This window comes from Crinia signifera, chromosome 5, assembly GCF_055691185.1.
Source record: "Crinia signifera chromosome 5, ASM5569118v1, whole genome shotgun sequence".
NCBI lineage: Eukaryota > Metazoa > Chordata > Amphibia > Anura > Myobatrachidae > Crinia > Crinia signifera.
The window spans coordinates 192957505-192978804 of NC_139221.1; the positions used below are offsets into that span (position 1 = coordinate 192957505).

General features: G+C 45.0%; 1 protein-coding gene across 3 annotated transcripts in view; it reads right to left on the reverse strand.

The window, feature by feature from the left end:
* MARCHF6 (membrane associated ring-CH-type finger 6) overlaps window positions 1–16623 on the reverse strand; it is a 492210-nt gene extending 475587 nt beyond the window's left edge. For 2 of the 3 annotated variants that reach the window (XM_083188363.1, XM_083188362.1), the window contains exon 1: window positions 16410–16623. In XM_083188363.1, coding sequence (XP_083044489.1) covers window positions 16410–16428 — 19 coding nt within the window. In that variant the 5' untranslated portion in view covers window positions 16429–16623. The remainder of the gene's footprint in view (window positions 1–16409) is intronic. The other variant, XM_083188364.1, reaches the window with a different exon arrangement.
* Window positions 16624–21300: the final 4677 nt, after the last annotated feature.

Sequence of the window (21300 nt, forward strand, 5' to 3'; positions counted from 1 at the left end):
AAAAAATGAGAAGAGACAAGTATTATTGAGAAAGATACATCTAAATGTTGCTATATAATGAAATCTATATCCACAACAGGGAAAATGCCCAATATTCTGAAGAACACATGTCTATCACTATAAAGAGATTCATTATCAGCCACTTCATCCATAATGTCCCTGTAGCGTAGAGGTAGAGAAAAGGTTTAGGAACGGAGGACACTGGATTCAAGACCAAATAGAGCCAGTTGAAACTGAGTCCCGTTTACAGCAAAATAATTATACTGAAGAAGTCTATACCTGTATTATTTGTGTCTTTTGATCTTATATGCATTTATCTGCATGCAAGCAGAATTTTTATTTCTATGAATATATATTTTTTCTTTTTTTATTATCTGTGTACACCATATGTAGATATTGGTCTACTCATGGAAATTTGTTTTCATTTGATGTTTATCGTCTGCTATTATCTGATGTTCATTTATTAGATTATTCGTTTAATTTTTATATATATATATATATATATATATATATATATATATATATATATATATATATATATACATACATATACACACTGTATATATATTTTTTTTTTTTTTTTTTTTTTTTTGCTATCAAATAAAAGATAAAAAATTAAGAATAAATAAAAAACATGGATTGTACTTATGTGCACTAAGTAAGAACAAATGAGCTCCAGTGAGAGATTTAAAGTGCACGTATGCACAAATAAAAAATAAAGGATCAATATATAAGAGAAAATGTGTTTATGTGTGTATGTGTAGACATGGAATATATAGAGATATGTTGATTTGCAGTTATAGAAGAATGCTCTATTTTAGAAGTTGCAATAGGATAAAGGTATGCATTGTGATGAGCAGGAAAATGTAGAAAACCTGACTTTTATGAGAAACAGCCGAGTGCAATTGAACAGAACCAATGGGATTACAATTTAAACTGAAGGACCGGGTATATCAGGGCGGACAGCCCAATACATGGGTACTCTTTGAAAAAGCTCCAATACGAGTGAAACGCGTTAGAGGAGAAATCGCCCGGTGTCTTTGATCCAAGGAGGGACCTCTAACAGCCACCGACTACCGCTATCACCTAACAACTGCACAATCCGGAGAACACAGACGCACATCCACTTCCTGACAGAGAGCGGGTGAGAGACGCTACTCTGCAGTTACATGGGCCAGCCTGAACGGGACCCCAGCCGTGTGTGAGAGACACGGCGTCTGGACTGAGTACAACTGCCGGCTCTGGGTCAGTGCCACTGCGGCGGGCGGTTTGCGGGTGTAGAACGGAGAGCCACAGACTGAGAAATACTTACAAGCTCTCCTGCCTCCCTGCTAATTTGAATTACGGCCCAACATCAATATATCCATGTGGAGTCTGTGAGTATGAGATATACAAAAGTGCATTGGACAAATATATATTAAAACTACAAGCGGTGACTGGAGATCACAAAATTGGCTGCTAATATTGTCCCCCCCCACTGGAAAAGCAATATTTATTTTTAAATTCATCATTTAATTTATTTTTTCAGGTGGCCACCAATTTCAATTGTGTAGAGTTTATATGTGTTTTATTCATTGTTATGTATAAGAAAATGTCTTTTAATTTCTAAACTTGGTACAGGTTGAGTATCCCGTATCCAAAATGCTCGGGACCAGGAGAATTTTGGATAACGGATTATTCCGTATTTCGGAATATTTTAATATTTCAATGATGTATTTTTAAGTATCTTGCATTTATGCTGTATAAACACATAATATACACACAAATATATTTTATTACCACATAAAATACACACAAATATATTTTATTTGTTCAAAAAACAAGGTTTCAAAACGTGAAACAAAATGTGTGTACTATCTCAGCACTGAATTTGAATGCCAAGCAATCATTTTCTTGTACATATATAGTGCCAGTTACATATCATGTCCTCAGTAGTGCCGTTACAAATGTCCCCAGTGAGTTTTTAGCAAAAAAAAAAAAAAAATTTCACTTTCTGGAATGTCCGTATTTCGGAATAATTCGGATAACGGATATTCAGATACGGGATACTCGACCTGTATATTCATATTAATAAATATATTTATCTACAACCTAGTAGTGATCGTTGATTCAGCCACACGTGCACCTGGTTTTATAAGCGCAGTCTCTCTATATAAAAGTTTCTTGTTTAAGTCAAACCCATATATCTATAGTAAGGTGCTTGATCTAATTGCAAAGGTTGTCCTGCAGCAGTTTAAAAAATGATTGTTTGACCCTTTCAGTAAAATAAAAGACAAAAGGACAAAAAGGCAAATCGTTCAGCAATTAATTATGCAAATTTCTTGTAAATACAGTAATTTTCCCTGGCCAGTGACAAAGTAAAAACAGAAATTAAAATAACCTTAGAGAAAGACAAGACTTAAAAAACATAGAATACGGTTTGTTCTTGTGGAAGAAATTAATTCTACTATTTAGGTCTGTCACAGTTGTTAGTTCATTTGGTAAATGTTCTCCTCTCTCTGGTTAGTTGGTTTTTAAGAAAGTAAGTTTTCCTTTTGATTGTTAGTATGTTAATAAACAGTCCTCCACTAAGAAAAAAAAGGGATTTTTGTAAGAACTTACCGTTCGAATCCCTTTCTCTGATCTCATCCCGGTGACACAGCTAAACATTGGGATGTAGGAGGGTCCGAAAGAGCCAGGCACCTATGCTAAAGACTTGAGAGGCAGGCTCCTCCCTCCTGCATCCCGGATATCTTCAGTTTCAACTTCTAAAGCACACTAGGATACATTAACTCAGTACAACGCCTAAACATATTAATATGCACATAAATTTATTTCACATAACCAATAAGCATGACAACACATGAAACGGTATCATTTACTGAGCGTAAAGGGAGGGATCGCTGTGTCACCGGGATGAGATCAGAGAAAGGGATTTGAACGGTAAGTTCTTACAAAAATCCCTTTTTCTCTTCACTCATCCCGGTGACACAGCTCAACATTGGGACGTTCAAGAGCCGGTCCTTTGGGAGGGTACGCTCAGGTTTGAAGTTTTCATCACTGCTCGCCCAAATGAGGCATCCTCTGATGCGAACTCATGGAACTTGTAGAATTTTGTGAAAGTGTGAAACAGAGGACCAGGTGGCAGCTCTACATACATTGTCTGCCAAAGCCACGTGGCGCACTACAAGAAAGAATGGGTGGGTCTGTCAATGCGCCAGGCAGCCCACTGGTGGGTACACTCAACAGTGGTAACCCCTATTCCACTTAAACACAGAATGCAAAAACAATGGATGTGAGTGTTCCCTCCACAGGCACCAATAACAGTGTAAACGGGAGAAAGAGGAAATACACCCCTTAGCAGTGGATAGCGGTCCTCTTCTCCCAATACTGGACAAAGCTAATGGTATTAAACCACAATACCGTACGTCCCTCCTGGTGGGTGGTGTCTCCTCTTCTCCCAAATTAGAACACAATAGCGATGCTACTCAAATTTTCCGTCCCAGGACTGGAGAAAGCGTCCCATCTAAAAGAGACTCCACTTCGGTCCACCACATCAATGAAATTCTCGTCTCGGTCGTCAGCAAAACTTTTTCCATCTTCATGGATTTGGGATTTCCTGACCAACACGCCAGAATGTTCCACTGGAACGGTCTGGAGTGGAACCTGGCGTACTGTAGCGTCTCGAATGTCACCACAATTTTTCCCAAAAGTCTTGAACAAAGCCACACCGATGGACTGTCCACCTGTAAGATGTTCTGTACTACCGTACAAATGTCCTTGGCTTTGTGTCTGTAAGAAAAACCCAGTGTGAGTGTCCAGAAGCACTCCCAAAAATTGTAGTCTTTGCGTGGGAACCAAATAGGACTTCTTCAAAATCAGAAGCCAACCATTGCTCTGTAAGAACTGAATCGCTACAGACAGATTCCTTTCTAATCTTTCCGGCGAATCTGCCTTAAAGAGCAGGTCGTCCAAATATGGGATGATCACCACCCCCTGAAGTCTGAGAGCAGCCGCCATTACTGCCATTATTTTTGTGAACACTCTTGGAGCTGTTGCCAGTCCAAAAGGCAGAGACCAAAACTGCAGATGTAGATCTCCTATCCCGAAACGCAGTAGAGATTGATGCTCTTCGCAGATAGGAAACTGCAGATAAGCGTCTTGAATATCTAACGACGCCATAAACTCGACCGGCTCCAGGCTGAGAAGTACCTATTTCAAAGACTCCATCTTGAAGTGATCCACCCATAAATGAAGGTTTAGAGACTTTAAATTGAGAATGGGGTGAAAAGACTGATCCGGTTTTGGTACTAAGAACAGGACCGAGTAAAACCCCTTCCTTTGTTCTTTTTGTGGTACAGGTACCGCTACACCTTTGCGGACGAGAGTTCTCGCTGCCCCCAAAAGGGCTTGCCTGAGGTGAGCCTCCCTGGGCAAGGACGTAGGAAGAAATCTCTTTGGAGGAGCTCCCTTCAGATTGATCTTGTATCCCTTGGAGACCACCATGAGCACACAAGGATCTTGACAGGACCCTGCCTAAGCCTCCCTGTACAACAAAAGGTGACCCCCCACTCTGGTACCAGAGCAGGGTGCCTCCAGCCCATTACACGGAAGGCTTTTCTTCACCTTTGGCAGCTTGCTTTCTAGAAAAGGCGCCAAAACGGGATCTGGGGCCTCTACCTTTTCCAGAGGGAAACCAGCCCCTAACTGAAGAACCTCTGGTTGCTGCACCTCCTCTAAAGGAGGGACGAAAGGACTGCCGAAAGGCAGAAAACCTAGAAGTGCTGCGTTTGCCAGAAGATGACGGTAAAAGAGTACTTTTACCCCCAGTGGCCTGCTTGATAATATTTTCTAGTTTAGAACCAAACAGTAATTCCCCTTTAAAGGGAAGGGACTCTAAAGATGCTTTAGAATCATTATCAGCGTCCCACGCCTTAAGCCACAAGGCCCTCCTGGCTGTAACTGACGTGGCAGACACCTCGGAAGCCATTTTGACTCCCTCTTCTCCTGCTTTGCAGGTGTACTCAGCTGCCGCTCCCAGTTTTTCAGCCAATGCTAATTCCTCAGGATCAGGCTGTAAAAGAGAACACAAGGTGGACGCCCAAGCAATCATAGCTTTTGAAACCCAGACTGAAGCTATCACTGGTCTAAGTGTAAAGCCCACCCCTTCAAAAATGGATTTTAAACAGCCCTCCAATTTCTTATCTACAGGGTCCATAAATGCTGCTCCCCCTTGAACTGCCAAAACTGTAGCATTAGACAGCCTAGCCACAGGAGCATCCACCAGAGGTACTGCTTCCCACCCTTTAACGTGGTCCTCTGGTAATGGATATAAAGACAGAAACTTTTTGGGCATAATAGGCTTTTTATCCAGAGTTAACAAAGCTCCGCTCAATAATTCCTGCATACCCTCGTCTGAAGGAAAAGTGACCACATCTCTGCGCTGTCTTTTGAACACCCCTTGAGGAGTGGCCTGGTCCCCCTCAGACAAGTTTAAGGCTTGCTTAACTGCGATGATCAAATTATCCACACCTGGGATAGAGACATCCTCCTCTGTCTGATCCCATTCCTCTGACCCTGTAGTAGGGATAAGAGGGGAATAGAAGGAAAACCTTGTGGAACCTCCGGGTTCCTTAAACTGCTCCATAAGGGTGCTATTTAATTTTTGTACCCCCAAAGCTGTCTCCTACATTATCTGAAGAAAAGCAGGGTCCCCCTGAGACGGAGGAATGTAACCCCCTTAACACTGAGAGGAGGACAATGGTCTTGGATACTTAACCAAATCTTCCCTCTGTTCAAAAGCTGTAACAGGGCTGACACAGATTTTCCCAAAGAGACAGCCCACGATGGCTCCAGCTGCTCAGCCCTCAGGGCTTGTGCACCACTAGGCGCAGCCTCACATATGGGGCAATTATCCCCCTGGTCCATCTGTTCAGGGGTTAAATTTAGACCGCAAAACATGCAGTTCTGCATCCTAGTCGACACTCCCTCCCCAAAAGCAGCAGCACCACTTTCAGTTATGTTAAAACACACATTGCAAATAAGTCAGGAATCAGTACCAAGCCAATATATGCAGTGTACTTAGCGGTCTGCTGCAGGACCCTCCGTGGACCTGGGGATAACATCGCCTCCAGGAATCCAGACACTCTGCCAGCAATGAGAAATCTCTCCTCTCAGCTCCACGCAGTGTAGATAGAAAGTGAGGAAAGAGACTAAGGCCTTATCCTAGTTCACTCTTAGAGGCAAATTCCTTCTTAGATGGACAAAACCATGTGCACTGCAGGGGGCAGATGTAACAGGTGCAGATAGAATTCGATTTGGGCGAGTTATTTTGTTTCTGTGCAGGGGAAATACTGGCTGCTTTATTTTCACACTTTAATATAGATCTCACTTTGAAGAAAAACCCCACCCAAATCTAACTCTCTCTGCACATGTTATATCTGCCCCCCCTGCAGTGCTCATGGTTTTGTCCATCTAAGAAGGAATTTGCCTCTAAGAATGAACTAGAATAAGGCCCTAAGTCTCTGCTGCAGCGGGGAGAACCAGGTTTTGGCGCCTAAACTCCCCCTGCAAGCCGTTCCCACTGAGGATTCCTCTAATCCAGTGGTTCCCAACCCTGGTCCTCAAGTACCCCCAACAGTGCACGTTTTCCAGGTCTCCACACAGAATCACAGGTGACATAATTAGCTCCACCTGTGGATTTTTTAAAATGTGTCTGAATAATAAGTGCACCTGCTGGGTGACTTGGAAAACGTGCACTGTTGGGGGTACTTGAGAACCAGGGTTGGGAACCACTTCTCTAATCCTGTGACTCCCCCTACTTAAGGGATCACATGGATGTGCCCAATAGATGAGCTCCTGTACCTGGCTGCGACCTCCGAGGAGTTAAGCCAGGAAGCCCCTTCCAAAATGGCAGGCGCCATCGCAGGTTTGCCCATCGCCCAAGATCCCCCACATATGCAGGGAGCCGGCTCCAAGGTCCCCCAGGGCCCAGGAAAACCCCCCTTAGATCGGAGGTGGAAGCGCTGCACTGAGGGACCAGATAGCATCTCTCAGTGCAAAAAGGAGCTGACAGGACATGCTTGTGTCAGCCCCTGCTGCACTGTCAGTGTGAGGATTCTTTAAGAATCCTCACACTGTGCCTGCCTAACTAAAGTGTAAAATTAATAAAAAAACAAACACCCTAGCTAGCTCTCTTTGTGGCTGCTCCAGCAGCTCTTCAGCATAGCACCCACTCCGGTGGGCACCTAAAACGAAACTGAAGATATCCGGGATGCAGGAGCCTACCTCAAGTCTTCAACATGGGGGCCTGGCTCCTTTGGACCCTCCTACATCCCAATGTTGAGCTGTGTCACCGGGATGAGTGAAGAGAAACAAAAGGTGGAGAGTTAACTTATGGTGTGTACACAAGGTGAGATTCCTTTACTATAAAAAAAAAAAAAATAAACCTTTTAAAAACCATATGAAAATCTAACTAGATCAGAAGTTGCTGCCCTTAAAGAGGTCAAGGAATGGCATGACCAGGGCCGGCGCTTCCATTAGGCAGCTGCCAATGGGCGACGAAACCTGAGGGGGCGGTCCGCTGTCACTGCCTGATGGAAAAATAGACAGTGGCAGTACAGCAACGCCTGCCACAGGTGCGTGGCAGTGGGACATGGCAAACAGCATGGGCAGACGATGAGCAGGCCGGGAGGAGGAGGTGGTGGACATGCTGTACAAGAAGAAGCGTCCGCCCAGCTGGAAGCGCGCATGGAGGATGATGGGAGCCTTACTTGGGAAGTAGAAGACGAAGTGCGGCTGGTGCCTGGAGGCCTGATGGGGACAGGTGGCGGGAGCCTGTGCAGAAGCCTGCGCTGCTGCTTGACCTGCGTTGTGCACTGCTGCCATTAAGTGGAAGCCGCGTCCTGGGCTGCTGTGTTCTGCCCATCACCGGTGCACACCTGCCACTCTATACTATACTGTCTGGCTGCCTACTAGCCTCTTTCTGCCCTCCACTCCAGGCTAACCTCTTCCTTGGATGGTGGGAGAGGGAGGTAGTCTTCCAGAATGATTCTGATTGTAATCGCATCATAACTGGATGCGATACAGCGATGATATTTTTATTATATGGAAGGGCACACAGGATGACCTCACCGATTTCATTTTAATTGTATGTGTGGTTTATTTCAAGTAAAACGTTTTTAAGCACTAAATAATAAAAAGGTAGATTTTATTCTGAATAGTCACAGATCTGTAAATTCTTTGTACTAATCTGCCAGCAAAGGAGACAACACTTTTCTTTCTTCTTGTATTTAACAACTCAGTCTGTGGTATGGGCTGCACTCAATGCAGTATGAGTGGAGTCTGACACAATTAATTATGTCAAGGTCTACCCTACAATTCAATAAATTACATGTGATAATGCCAAGAGCTATGACAATTAATGTATTGGTCCAGGTGACATTATTGATTATACACCAAAGGATTACACATCTATTATTCTGAATGTTCACTTTGGTCCCACATTAGCTATACATTTGGTGTGTGAGAGACGCTGAGACACGCGCTGTGTGACGCGCATCCGCTCAGCCGGAAGCCGGAAGTGCGGGGGGACGCGAGTCAGCTGCACGCTGCTAGCTGCATGCTGAATCTCGCTGTACAGGGGGTTGTGCAGCGGCACCAGGGCTTCGGGGGGGGCCCGGGCAAGGAGCACCGGGAAAAGGGGACTGTACACCGGGACCAACTGTACAGAGGCAGCGGCACCAAGGGGGTGTACGAGGGGGCTGTACAGTACAGTGCAGTGGCACCAGTGCTGTAAGGGGGGGACCAGACAAGGAGGACCGGTCTAAGGGGCTGATCAGTGGCACCAGGGGGACAAGGTGAAGCCCGGACACCCTCAGGCAGGCCAGGCCTGTCCTTCACTTCACTTCACTGACAAACAGGCGCCATCAAACAGGTGCCTAACCAGGTTACCATAGAAGAATCATCAGGGAGCCGGAGAAGGACTCACGTGTGCGGAGGAGGCGGTGAGGAGAAGAAAAGCAGGTCGGTCAGGTCGGTCAGGGGAAGCAAGCACCAGGAAAAGGACAGGGTACGCTGCGAAGCAAGGAGCTGCACGATCACCTGAGGAAGCATAAAACCGCAAGTATACTGCATCAATCTGTATAAATTTGTCTCTCTTGTCGTCTTTTGCCATTTATTGTACTGTTTTTTTTTTCCCCTTTCTTCTGTTTCTCAATTTGTTTTGTGCTTTTTTTAATTATTGGATTGCTTAGAGTTGTTTAGAGTTGTTTGGGAGTATCCTTTTCTTTTATTCTATAGGGTAGGTTCTGCATAGGATCACTGTTATAAGCAGTACATTTTTGTCTACTTGTCTTTTGTCTCTTTTCTTCCTTCACTCTACACTACATATTTTCTTTTTTCTGTTCTGACTAAGGTATAGGTGCCCATTAGTTTCCCCCAGTAACATAGTCCACAGATAATAAGTACTGAAATAAAATAAAATTTAAATAAAAAATTAAAATAATTTAGCATATAGCACCCCCGTACGAAACAGCAGAACCCAAACTAATTAACCATGAGTGGGGTCGGCAATCTCACTCAGTGCGTGTCTTGCCAGATGTATGCGCATTTGGATCAAAAGATCCAGAGAGAATACATCTGTGGGAGGTGCGTAGAGATGACTGCTTTGGAAGCCCAGATTTCTGATCTAAAGCAGACCATCGAAACTCTGAGGGACATTGCCAAATTAGAAGAAAGTTTCCGCCTCACGGTGGAAACTTTGGAGGATCAGGGGGTTTTAGCAGTAGATGAGGAGGTAGAGCCAGCTAGCTGGGTAACAGTCAGAAGGGGTAGTAGGGGGAGGAAGAGGCAGGCCAGTGCTGACTTAACCAATCCCAGTAGATTCCCCAGATTGGACGAAGCTACTGCGGATGTTACTTCAATACTGGTGGGGTCGGATGTGACATGTACCTCTAGCAACCAGAGGACAGGCACATCAGACATAGTGGGGGCTAGAGAACCAGGGACCACAAGACAGATGGTGGTGGTAGGGGATTCTATCATCCGTAAGACAGATAGGGCAATCTGCTACCGGGACCGTGATTGTCGTACAACGTCTGTTGTCTTCCGGGTGCTCGGGTACGGCATATCGCGGACCGGGTGGACAGATTACTGGGAGGGGCTGGAATAGACCCAGCGGTCATGGTGCATGTTGGCACAAATGATCAAGTCAGCGGCAGGTGGGGTGTCCTTAAAAACGATTTCAGGGACTTAGGACATAGATTAAAAGCAAGGACATCCAAGGTAATTTTCTCTGAAATTTTACCTGTGCCACGCGCTAGTACAGGAAGACAGAGGGAGCTTATGGAGCTAAACGCGTGGCTAAAGGGATGGTGTAGGAAAGAGGGGTTTGGGTTCCTAGAGCATTGGTCGGACTTTTCAGACGGGCGCCATCTATACAGCAGAGACGGATTGCACCTGAATGGAAAGGGGGCGGCAGTGCTGGGAGGCAGGATGGTTAGAAGGTTGGAGGAGTCTTTAAACTAGGCATAGGGGGGAGGGATGCAGATATAAACTATGGGCATATTAGACAGTACAGTGATGAAGGGGCATTTAAGAGATTGGAGGGTGGAGAAGAGGGGTTGGGGAGAAAAACTAGAATCAGTAAGAACTCAATAGAGAAACGAGATCCCAACGTAGCCTCAACGGTAGCATCTAATAATAAACACAAACTCAAATGCATACTGGCTAATGCAAGAAGCTTAGCTGGAAAAATAGGGGAACTAGAGGCCGTGGCCATTAGGGATGATTATGACATTATTGGTATAACAGAAACATGGTGTAATGAGTCACACGATTGGGCGCTAAGCATGGAGGGATATACACTCTACAGGAAAGACAGGGAAAATAGAAGGGGCGGGGGGGTGTGCCTTTATGTAAAAAAGGACTTAATATCTTGTGGGCAAATTATGATCTCAGATACAGAAGAAGATAACTCGGAGGCCGTGTGGGCTGAGATAACTGATAAAAATAAAAAACCCAATAATAAAATTTTATTAGGGGTATGCTACAGACCGCCTAACGTGAACGATAGGGACGAGTCTCTACTCCTAAACCAAATCAAAAAATCATCAGATCAGGGGCAGGTAATAATAATGGGGGATTTTAATTTACCAGATATTGACTGGAAAAATGAGACATGTAAATCATCTAAAAGCAGTGGGTTCCTAAGCTTGCTCAAGGATCAGTTTATCACTCAAACGGTAGATGCTCCAACCCGTAATGGGGCTCTATTGGACTTAGTATTAACAAATAACATAGATTTAGTTTCAAACACCAGAGTAATTGAACACCTAGGGAACAGTGACCACAACATGGTCTCACTGGAAATCAACTTCCGAAAACCTCAATATAATACAGGACCGGGTAAAGTACTAAACTTCAGAAAAGCTAATTTCATTTTATTCCGGGAAGCTCTAAAAGAAATTAATTGGGGAGAGTTATTCGAAGGAAAGAAGGCAGAGGAAATGTGGGATACATTTAAAAATGTGCTCGAATCACTAACTACTAAATACATTCCAAAAGTCAACAAGGGTAAATTTAACAAAAAAAAGCCAACATGGTTGGACAAAAAAGTAAGGACAGCGATCAACAATAAAACAAAAGCGTTTAAGTTCTATAAAAATAACGTAAATGAGGAGACGTTCATCAAGTATAAAGAAACAAACAAAACTTGTAAAGAGGTAATCAAAGTAGCTAAAAGGGAAAATGAAGAGCGTATAGCCACAGAAAGCAAAACTAACCCCAAGAAGTTTTTCAAGTACATAAATAGCAAGCGAATAATTAAAGAGAACATAGGCCCACTAACAGATATCAACGGTAAAAATTTTGCAGAAGATAATGAAAAAGCGGAAGTGTTAAATAAGTTCTTCTCATCAGTATTTACTAGGGGAGAGCAGTTAGTGGAAAGCACAGATACCTCAACTGGGACAAACAAACCGGACCACAATATGGTTCTCTCGACCGAGGATATCATTTTGAGGCTCACCAAAATAAAAACTAACAAATCACCAGGGCCAGATGGTATACATCCTAGGGTACTAATGGAGTTAAGGGAGGAACTAGCGACCCCTCTATATTGCATTTTTGAAAATTCACTATCAACAGGTATGGTACCAAAAGACTGGAGAATAGCAGAGGTAGTGCCAATATTTAAAAAAGGTAAAAGGGATGACCCTGCAAATTACAGGCCTGTGAGTTTAACATCAATAGTGGGTAAAATATTTGAAGGAATTTTAAGGGATGGTATCCTGGAATACTTAGACCTTCATAGTTTACTTAGTATTAACCAACATGGGTTTGTTAATAATCGTTCCTGCCAGACAAATTTACTGGGCTTCTACGAGGATGTCAGCAAAAACCTTGATAATGGAAACGCAGTAGATGCGGTCTTCCTTGATTTTGCAAAAGCTTTTGATACAGTACCACACAAGAGGTTGATAAATAAAATGGTGGACCTGGGACCAAATATATAGATGCAAATATCTGTAGATGGGTAGGGAACTGGCTGTGTAATAGAGAACAAAGAGTGGTTGTGAACAGTGCAGTATCAACTATGATACCAGTACTAAGTGGAGTGCCACAGGGTTCGGTACTGGGGCCCATCTTGTTTAACATTTATATTAACGATATCGGGATGGGGATTCTCAGCGATGTATCCATCTTTGCTGATGACACAAAACTGAGTAGAGTTATTGAATCAACAGAAGATGTGAACATACTTCAAAATGATCTTAACAAACTAGATGAGTGGGCTAAAAAGTGGAAGATGAGGTTCAATGTGGATAAATGCAAGGTTATGCATCTTGGGAGACGTAACCAGTGTGCAAGTTACAACCTAAGCGGGGAGGCATTAGGTACTTCAGCACTTGAAAAGGATCTAGGAGTCCATATAGATAATAAGCTGGGGTGCAGTGTTCAATGTCACATTGCAACAAAAAAGGCCAACAGAATTCTAGCATGTATTAAAAGGGGCATGGAAACTAGGGACTCAAAAGTAATTATGCCACTGTACAAGGCATTGGTTAGACCACACCTTGAATATGGAGTACAGTTCTGGGCCCCACACTATAAAAAGGACATCATGGAATTGGAAAAAACCCAAAGAAGAGCAACAAAGCTTATTAGGGGAATGGAGAATTTAAGCTATGAGGAGAGATTAAGCAAGCTAGGACTATTTACATTAGAGAAGAGACGTTTAAGGGGGGACATGCTCAACAAGTACAAATATATCAGGGGCCAATATAAGGAACTCTCAAGCACTCTTTTTACTGCAAGAAAGGAAACTAGGACACGAGGGCATGAATTTAGATTAGAGGAAAGAAAATTTCGTTCCCTCAAAAGAAAAAATTTCTTTACGGTCAGAGCAGTCAAACTTTGGAACTCTCTTCCTGGAGAGGTGGTGTCGGCAGATACAATAAATACGTTCAAAATAAGGTTGGACAAGCATTTATTGGATAAAAATATCCAGGGGTACTAATAAGAACCATATTCTGTCTTTTACAAGGGATAAGCTATTAAAACGTAGGTTGAACTAGATGGACGCAAGTCTTTATTCAGCCTTATCTACTATGTAACTATGTAATATACATGTGTAGCTATATACTTATTTTACCCAGTATGATAGTATTTGAATAAGCTTGGTAAGTTGACAATTAATAACTAGGACCATTCTAATTGATTAAACTTGACTCTTTAATATAAAAACATGTATCAAGCCAAATGTAGCATATATATGGCTCTATTGTACAAGTCATAACCCTTTGAGGATAACAACTAGCTACATAGCTGTTATCCATATGTTTCCTTTTTGTTATAATAAATAGAGGTGCTGCAGAATGTAGTGCAGGTCCAGGTTGATTGCGTCCTCTAATCGATGCGTTGAGGACACAGTCAACGTGGGCCTGCACTACATTCTGCAGCACCTGGATATGCCTGGTACCTATGCAAGGGTCCTGTTTGTCGACTTCAGCTCGGCTTTCAACACAATCATCCCCAACATCCTCCACCCCAAACTACTCTACCTAGGAGTCCCTGAAGCTACCTGTTCTTGGATCGTGGACTTTCTGACTGATAGAAAACAAGAAAACAAGTTGTGAAAGCGGGGAAATTCAAAAAGTGCGGTCCATCAGCACAGGAGCCCCCAGGGCTGTGTACTGTCACCCCTGCTCTTCTCCCTGTACAGCAATGACTGCACCTCAGATGCAAAATCAGTAAAGATAATCAATTTCGCTAATGACACTACCGTCATTGGCCTTATCAAGGACGGGGAAGAATCGGCCTACAGACAAGAAGTGGACCGATTGGCCCGGTGGTGCAGCAGCAGAAACCATATAGCGCTCAACCCACTCAAAACTCTATTGGCCCAGACATCTGGCAATCTAAAAATTTTAATTCTCATTGGCTCTAGTAATCTGTGAAATAGAGGTCTGGGAACCCTCTAAGATGGCGGCTTTGTAAACAAGCTACCTCAGTGAAACAAGTGTCCTCTGAGACGGATCCGATACGATTTGCCGGTGGTCGGGATCCCGGCGGTCGGAATCCCGACACTGGAATCCCGACCGCCGAAATCCCGACAAGGTGGGGACATGGATCGCCCCCCCTTGCGGGCTCGCTGCGCTCGCCATGCAGCGGGCCCGGTGCCTCGCTACGCTCGCCACGCTATTTTATTCTCCCTCTATGGGTGTCGTGGACACCCACAGAGGGAGAAAGTTTCGGGATTTCGGCGGTCGGGATTCCAGTGTCGGGATTCCGACCGCCGGCAAATTAACTGCATCCCTCTGAGACGCATCCTGACATGCACTAGACTTTTGGGCCCGGCACATCTAGTCACGGCTCCGTACTTCCTTATCTTCTGACTGCTAATCACCTCAGTTGGAGCCTATTTGCAGCCGAATAATATTCCGGTTACACTGCAAGGTCCATAACATTGATGAATCAAAATTACATAATTTATATTTACATAATTATTGTCTTGTTGTGGTGTTGCGCATTAAGTCCTTTGTCTTCCTGATTTCGCCTGTTTTCCTTCCATTGATTAGATACAGCCCTTCATTCTAGTCTGCACGCTCCCTTGCGTGTTTTTGAGGGGAGCGATGGTGAGCCACTATGCATAAACTTTTATGCGTATGTGCAGCTGCTTGGTGCGAGCGGGCACAACAAACTGCTTGTTCGCACCTAGCAGTGTGGGCGGGGCGGCGGTGAGGGGCTTTGCCTATGGGAACGGCCAGAATTTTATGAGCGTCCCCATGTAAGAGCATCCATGACGTAGGTGCAGGGGGCGTGCAGCTGTCGTCAGCTGCCCATCTACTTCCCGTAAAGGGTGCCCGCAAATGTAAGACACCAAGAGGTGTCTTACATTTGCGAGCATCTACAAAATCATCCAGTCGCGTGCAGAGATATTCGGCATGAGCGGGGCAGCCAGACTTTCACAGCTTTGCATGTCAACCAGAAGGAGCTCCAAAGTGTATTCAGTTATAGCATCAAAAATGTAAAAAGAAATAAAAAAAACTTACTTTATAATAAAGTGTGCTCCAAAAGCCTAGTTGTTTGTCTTTGGTCCTTTTTGACCTAATCCTTTTAGTTACACTGAACAAATTTTTCAGCACCACAAACCATCACCAGCGTTCTCTCACCGGAGAACACTGACAGCGTGTGTGTGTGTGTGTCTGTGTGTGTCTGTGTGTGTCTGTGTGTGTCTGTGTGTGTCTGTGTGTGTCTGTGGCAATCTAAGCAACCTAGCATAACTCAGATCGCTCAGCACTTTCGATGTGTGTGTAGGCCCCATAAGTGTATTGCCACCATATGATTTAAAAAAGGGATAACATAGTCTGAAGGATAAAAAAAAAAAAAAAAAAAAAAGGGATAGACCAGAAGGGCCAAGTGGTTTGATCTGTTGACAAATTCTGTGATAAATGATTCCGAAAATACACAAATCAAAGACAGGCAATGATTTGCCACTTTTCTATTATACACTACGGAAAAGTACTTATTATCAGTTGAACACGTACAGCAGGCATGTCCAAACTATGGCCCTTCAGCTGTTGTGAAACTACAAGTCCCAGCATGCTTTGCCACAGTTTAGCTATAAAGAAATGCTAAAACTATGGCAAGGCATGCTGGGATGTGTAGTTTCACAACAGCTGGAGGGCCACAGTTTGCACATGCCTGACGTACAGTAATGGGTTGTCTGCACAAATCAGCTGTGCTCCCTAAACCACTGCTGCCAAATTCCTGGACTTCGCTCTAAGTATAAAACAGTGAAATTGCACCGCAAAAGATAGGGAAGTGAAACGCTGCCAGGCGATATACACAAAGAGGGTTCGATTTGTGACAGTGACCGTGCGCCGCTGCGATAAAACAGCTGTCATTTCTCATGTGTCGCTTGTTACCTTCCTCCGTAGTCTCCATCTTGTCGGGCCCGTGACGCAGACTTCACCTTTGCTTCTCTCCCCCTTGTGCCGGAGAAGTGGCAGACTGCCTCGTGAAAAGGACAGCAACCTCTGTTTCTTAAACGTCAACAATGACTAACCGATTGTGTTCTACAGGAACTGGTCTCGATTCGAGAGGTCAACACCTGACGTCACGATCACGGGCACAGATTTGGCGGAAGTAGTACACGTGAATTCTGTATCATGTGATCACTACACGCTGCATATGTGCAAGAGAGTTTCCATTTGAGTCTTGACAGTCTAATTTGCTCGAGTCTTCAGCCATTCGAAATTATTTTTGAGCGTTTACTGCATGGGTGTAACACGCAAATAGACTAATGGATGTTAACATAGGAGAATATACTGGAGCTAATGTATAATGACGAGCAGCACCACATCCCATTCTGGGTTACATCCCATTAACCCAATGTAGAACCAAAAAGTGGATAGATCAGCTAATAGTGCTAATGTAATATAATGGAGAAAATATTATACCGAAATGGAACAGCACTTTCCTTAGAGATTGTACTTAAAGGAAAAAAAACACACACACACATACATACATATATATATATATATTTATTTACAGTTTCTTCTATAGCGCATACATATTCTGTAGCGCTTTACAGAGAATATTTTGAACATTCACATCAGTCCCTTACAATCTATATTCCCTACCACATGTACATACAGACATTCTAGGGTTAATTTTGTTGGAAGCCAATTAACCTACCTGTATAGGAGTAAACCCACGCAAGCACAGGGAGAATATACAAACTCCACACAGCCATGGTGGGAATCAAACCCATGACCTCAGTGCTGTGAGGCAGCAATGCTAACCATTATACCATCTGTGCTGCCATTTATATAAACAGTGGTCAAAGTGGGAATTTTAAAGTGGGGGCATGTCAGTAAGTTTTATTTATATAGCGCAATTTCTCCAATAGGAATCGAGGCTCTTTACAGACATTGGGCGGGATGTATCAACATACATCGGCTCCCTTCGCACGGCAGCCGCCGCGATGCTACCGCATATGTACTAACATATGCGGCCAGCATCGGGCTGCGGTAACGGAGACCCCCGCGATACCTGTGATGTGGGCTGCGGGGGTCTCCGTCACCTCCCGGCGGCTGCCAGCGTCCCCCTGCGTCTCCTCCTCCCCCCTTAAGTCGGATGTCCTCCCGGCTGTGACACCAGGGGGAGAAGGAGGTTAAAGGAGGACGGGAGGGGGGGGGGGGCGGCGCGCGGATGGCGGGCGGCGAAAGAAGCCCATAGGCTGAAGCCCATAGGCTTCTATAGGGTATCGCCACCCTCTGGGTGGCGATACCCTGGCCAGCGAAAACGGGGCGAACCGGTGATGATACATAGGAAAATGCGGTAAAACGAGGGTTTTACCGCATTTTCCCTTTAGTACATCCCACCCATTGAAACAATGCACATAATACATAGGATTTGAGTAGTACAGCAATAGATATGTCACAGAGACATAAAACAAAGCCTTGAGAGCACAGTAGGCACAATGTAGTGTTGCTGCATTCATTTTGGATACTAACTCCCTCGAGGTGTGTATTCCACCCTAACAAGTTACCAGGTGAGGCAGCCAGCTTAGATACATACATTTATACACAACCCTCATATATACATTTACGCCACCGTCATAAATACTTTTATATACATTTATACACCGCCACGCTCATACATGCATACATTTACAATGCTACCCCCTTATACATACATATATACACCGCCACCTTCATACATACATACATTTATACAACGCCACCCTCATACATACAGTACATACATTTATACACCGCCACCCTCATACATACATAACATGTATACAATGCCACCCTCATACATTCACTCAGTACATACACCACCACTCTCATCCATCCATCCATACACTGCCTCCTTCATACATACATACATACATACATACATACATACATACATATATCCATAACATACACTGTCTCTCATATACAACCATCCACTACCTCCACCAACACAACATAGTGCAGATACATAGATATGCAACAACACCCCCCCCCCCCCTCCCTCCCTCAGTGCAGCTTTCCTGCTGCTCCATAGATGTTTAAACATTTCCACTCCCCCCTAACACAACCCTTGGCTGCCCCCCATCAAGGCCACCTTCCCCGGGTAACTTACTGGGTAGTTTTGCACGCTGATGGCACGCTGTACAGGGAGGATGATGACGCCGGGCGTCCTCCAAAAATGGAGAGGGGGGGAGGTGCTCCGAGGGCCACGGCCAGCCGATCAGTGTGCCCAGTCACTGCCCACAGTTTCTGCGATGACTCCGAGGGTGGGGGGAGCTGCATGATACTTTGTACAGTCAAGTGCATTTCAGTGGAAGGCGGCAGCACAAGCCCGTGTCCCTGGGCGTCCCGGCATCCTCTGACTGGATAGAGCAGGGGTGGCCAATCTGCGTCTCATTAAGGAGAGAGCCGTAGGTTGGCCACCCCTGCTCTATGCAGTCAGAGGAGGCGGGGCTGCAAGGGGGATATGGCTTGTGGTGTTGCCTCCCACTAAAATGTACTTGACTGTACAAACTACAAAGTGTAATGAGGCCGAGGTACCGGCCGCAATTCGGCCTCAATGTAAACGGCCCCCCGGGAAACTTAACTTTTCCTGGTCAATTTAATGACCAATCCGCCCCTGGCCCAGGGGAATATTTTCCGGCTTAATGAACATCACTGACAGCATTAGGCTGCAAAGTTTCATGATTTATATTGCAGCTACAGTATCTGATGTATCACCATGTATTTTTACTGCATATTTGTACAGCTTTTTCTTCTTGGTCTGTATGACAGTTTTATTCTACAGTATTTGATACACATACACTTTTGTTTTTTGGTTGCCCAGCAACCGCCCGCCTGGTCCAGTGACTGAGCTGATGTGTGTCGTAAGGACAGTGACATCATCGGGGAGGGACCCGGAACTGCACGGACGGCATGCGTGGCAGCCCAGGGGGGGTGGCACGGTGGAGGTAAGATGATTTAAGCTCTGTTTGTTACATTTGTTATTTGAGCCTGACGAAAAGCGAGTAAAGCTTGAAACATTGCCCAGCAGTTGAGACCTCCGTGTCTATTTGTTTCTAACGTATATTTAAGTCCGACGAGTGCCTGTGATATAGATCCGACTGCGTTGCCTGGGAGACCAAGGTTTCAGTGCACCAAAGCTGTTGCAGACTCTTCCTCCCCATGAGTGTCTGTCTTTCAATCTATAGATATAGAGAGAGAGAGAGAGAGAGAGAGAGAGAGAGAGAGAGAGAAACATAGAAACAGAGTTTGACGGCAGATAAGAACCATCTAGTTTGCCCCTTTTTTTACCCTTCAGGTAAACTCAACCCTTTTTAATCCTTATTTCTTTGAAAGGATATTCATATGCCTATCCTAAGCATGTTTAAATTGTTCTACTGTCTTAGCCTCTACCACCTCTGATAGGAGGCTATTCCACTTATCCACTACCCTTTCTGTGAAGTAATTCTTTCTAACATTTCCCCTGAACCTACCTCCCTCCAGTTTCAGTGCATGTCCTCAGAGCCGGCCTTAGGCATAGGCAAACTAGGCAATTGCCTAGGGCATTTGGAATGCCTAGGGGCATCAGCAGCTTCTGCTGATTAAAATGATATGCAGCATGCCTATATTCTGTGTGTGAGTGAGGCTGTATCTGCATATGAAACAGTGTAATCATGGAAATCACTGTAACATAGAATTCTGTATGCAGGTACAGCCACAGTCGCACACAGAATATAGGCATGCTGCATGTCATTTTAATCATCGGAAGCTCCTTGTGTGTCCTGGTCACATAACAATGCAAATAAGAGGAAGTTTCAGCAAAAAATGCACCAAACATTAGCAGAACTGGCCAGGAGCTGCATGGCTTATTGAGTCAAGATGTATGAGGAAACATCTGTATCCAAACAGAGGCAGAGGTCACAGTGTTAGCGGCTGTGCGAGTGCTGTCTGCGGGTGGGTTGGTTGTGCAATAGTGTTCGGCATATGTGTAAGGGATTGCATTATGTGTGTCATGTATAAATGGTTTAATAATGTGCGACATATGTGTAACAGGCATTATGTGTGTCATGTGTATAAGGGCATTAATAATGTGCATTCAGCTCTGACTTTATGGAACTCAATTCCCCGCACAGTTCGAGAGACCCCAACTCTAGAATGCTTTAAAAACAGACTCAAGGTTTGCAGCACGGACGCAGGTTACCCCAGCTCCTGTGCCCTTCCATACAATTCACCCCCTCATCGCCTCTATACCCCCTCCCTTGATCCCCAACCCGATCACCTACCTCCCTGATCGTGCCCTGTGTCCAGTGGAGCGTGCCGCAGAGCCGGGGAGCGCTTCTAAGCGCTCCTGCAGGTTGCGGCCTTGTTACTGTGGAGAAGCCGGGGCCTCAATTTCGGCGCCCTCCTGACGCGCACGGCCGGATCTCCGAGTGGGCTGCAGCGGTCCTGGAGGTCGGAGGAGGTAAGCCCCCATTGCAGCTGCTACCCCCCAGAGCTGGTGCGCTATTCGGGGGCTCCACACGCCAACCCGGAGCGGCACCCAGCGGGGGATCCAGAGCCAGGAGCGGCAGCGTGGGCGCGCGCTGACGGCTGCCTCCCGCCAAGCTGACAGGCGGGGAACACAGCCCCTGGGAGCGCCAGTAAGCTCACCTGGAGCTGAGAAGAGAGGGACCTTGTTCCCTAGTCTCCCCGCGACGGACAGACGTCCAGAGGGGAAGACCACCAGCAATCCTCCAGCGGTGGCCATCTTGGGAGAGGCATACATAAATCTCCCTCTGCCCTCCATCTATTTCCCAACCTCTAACCCACG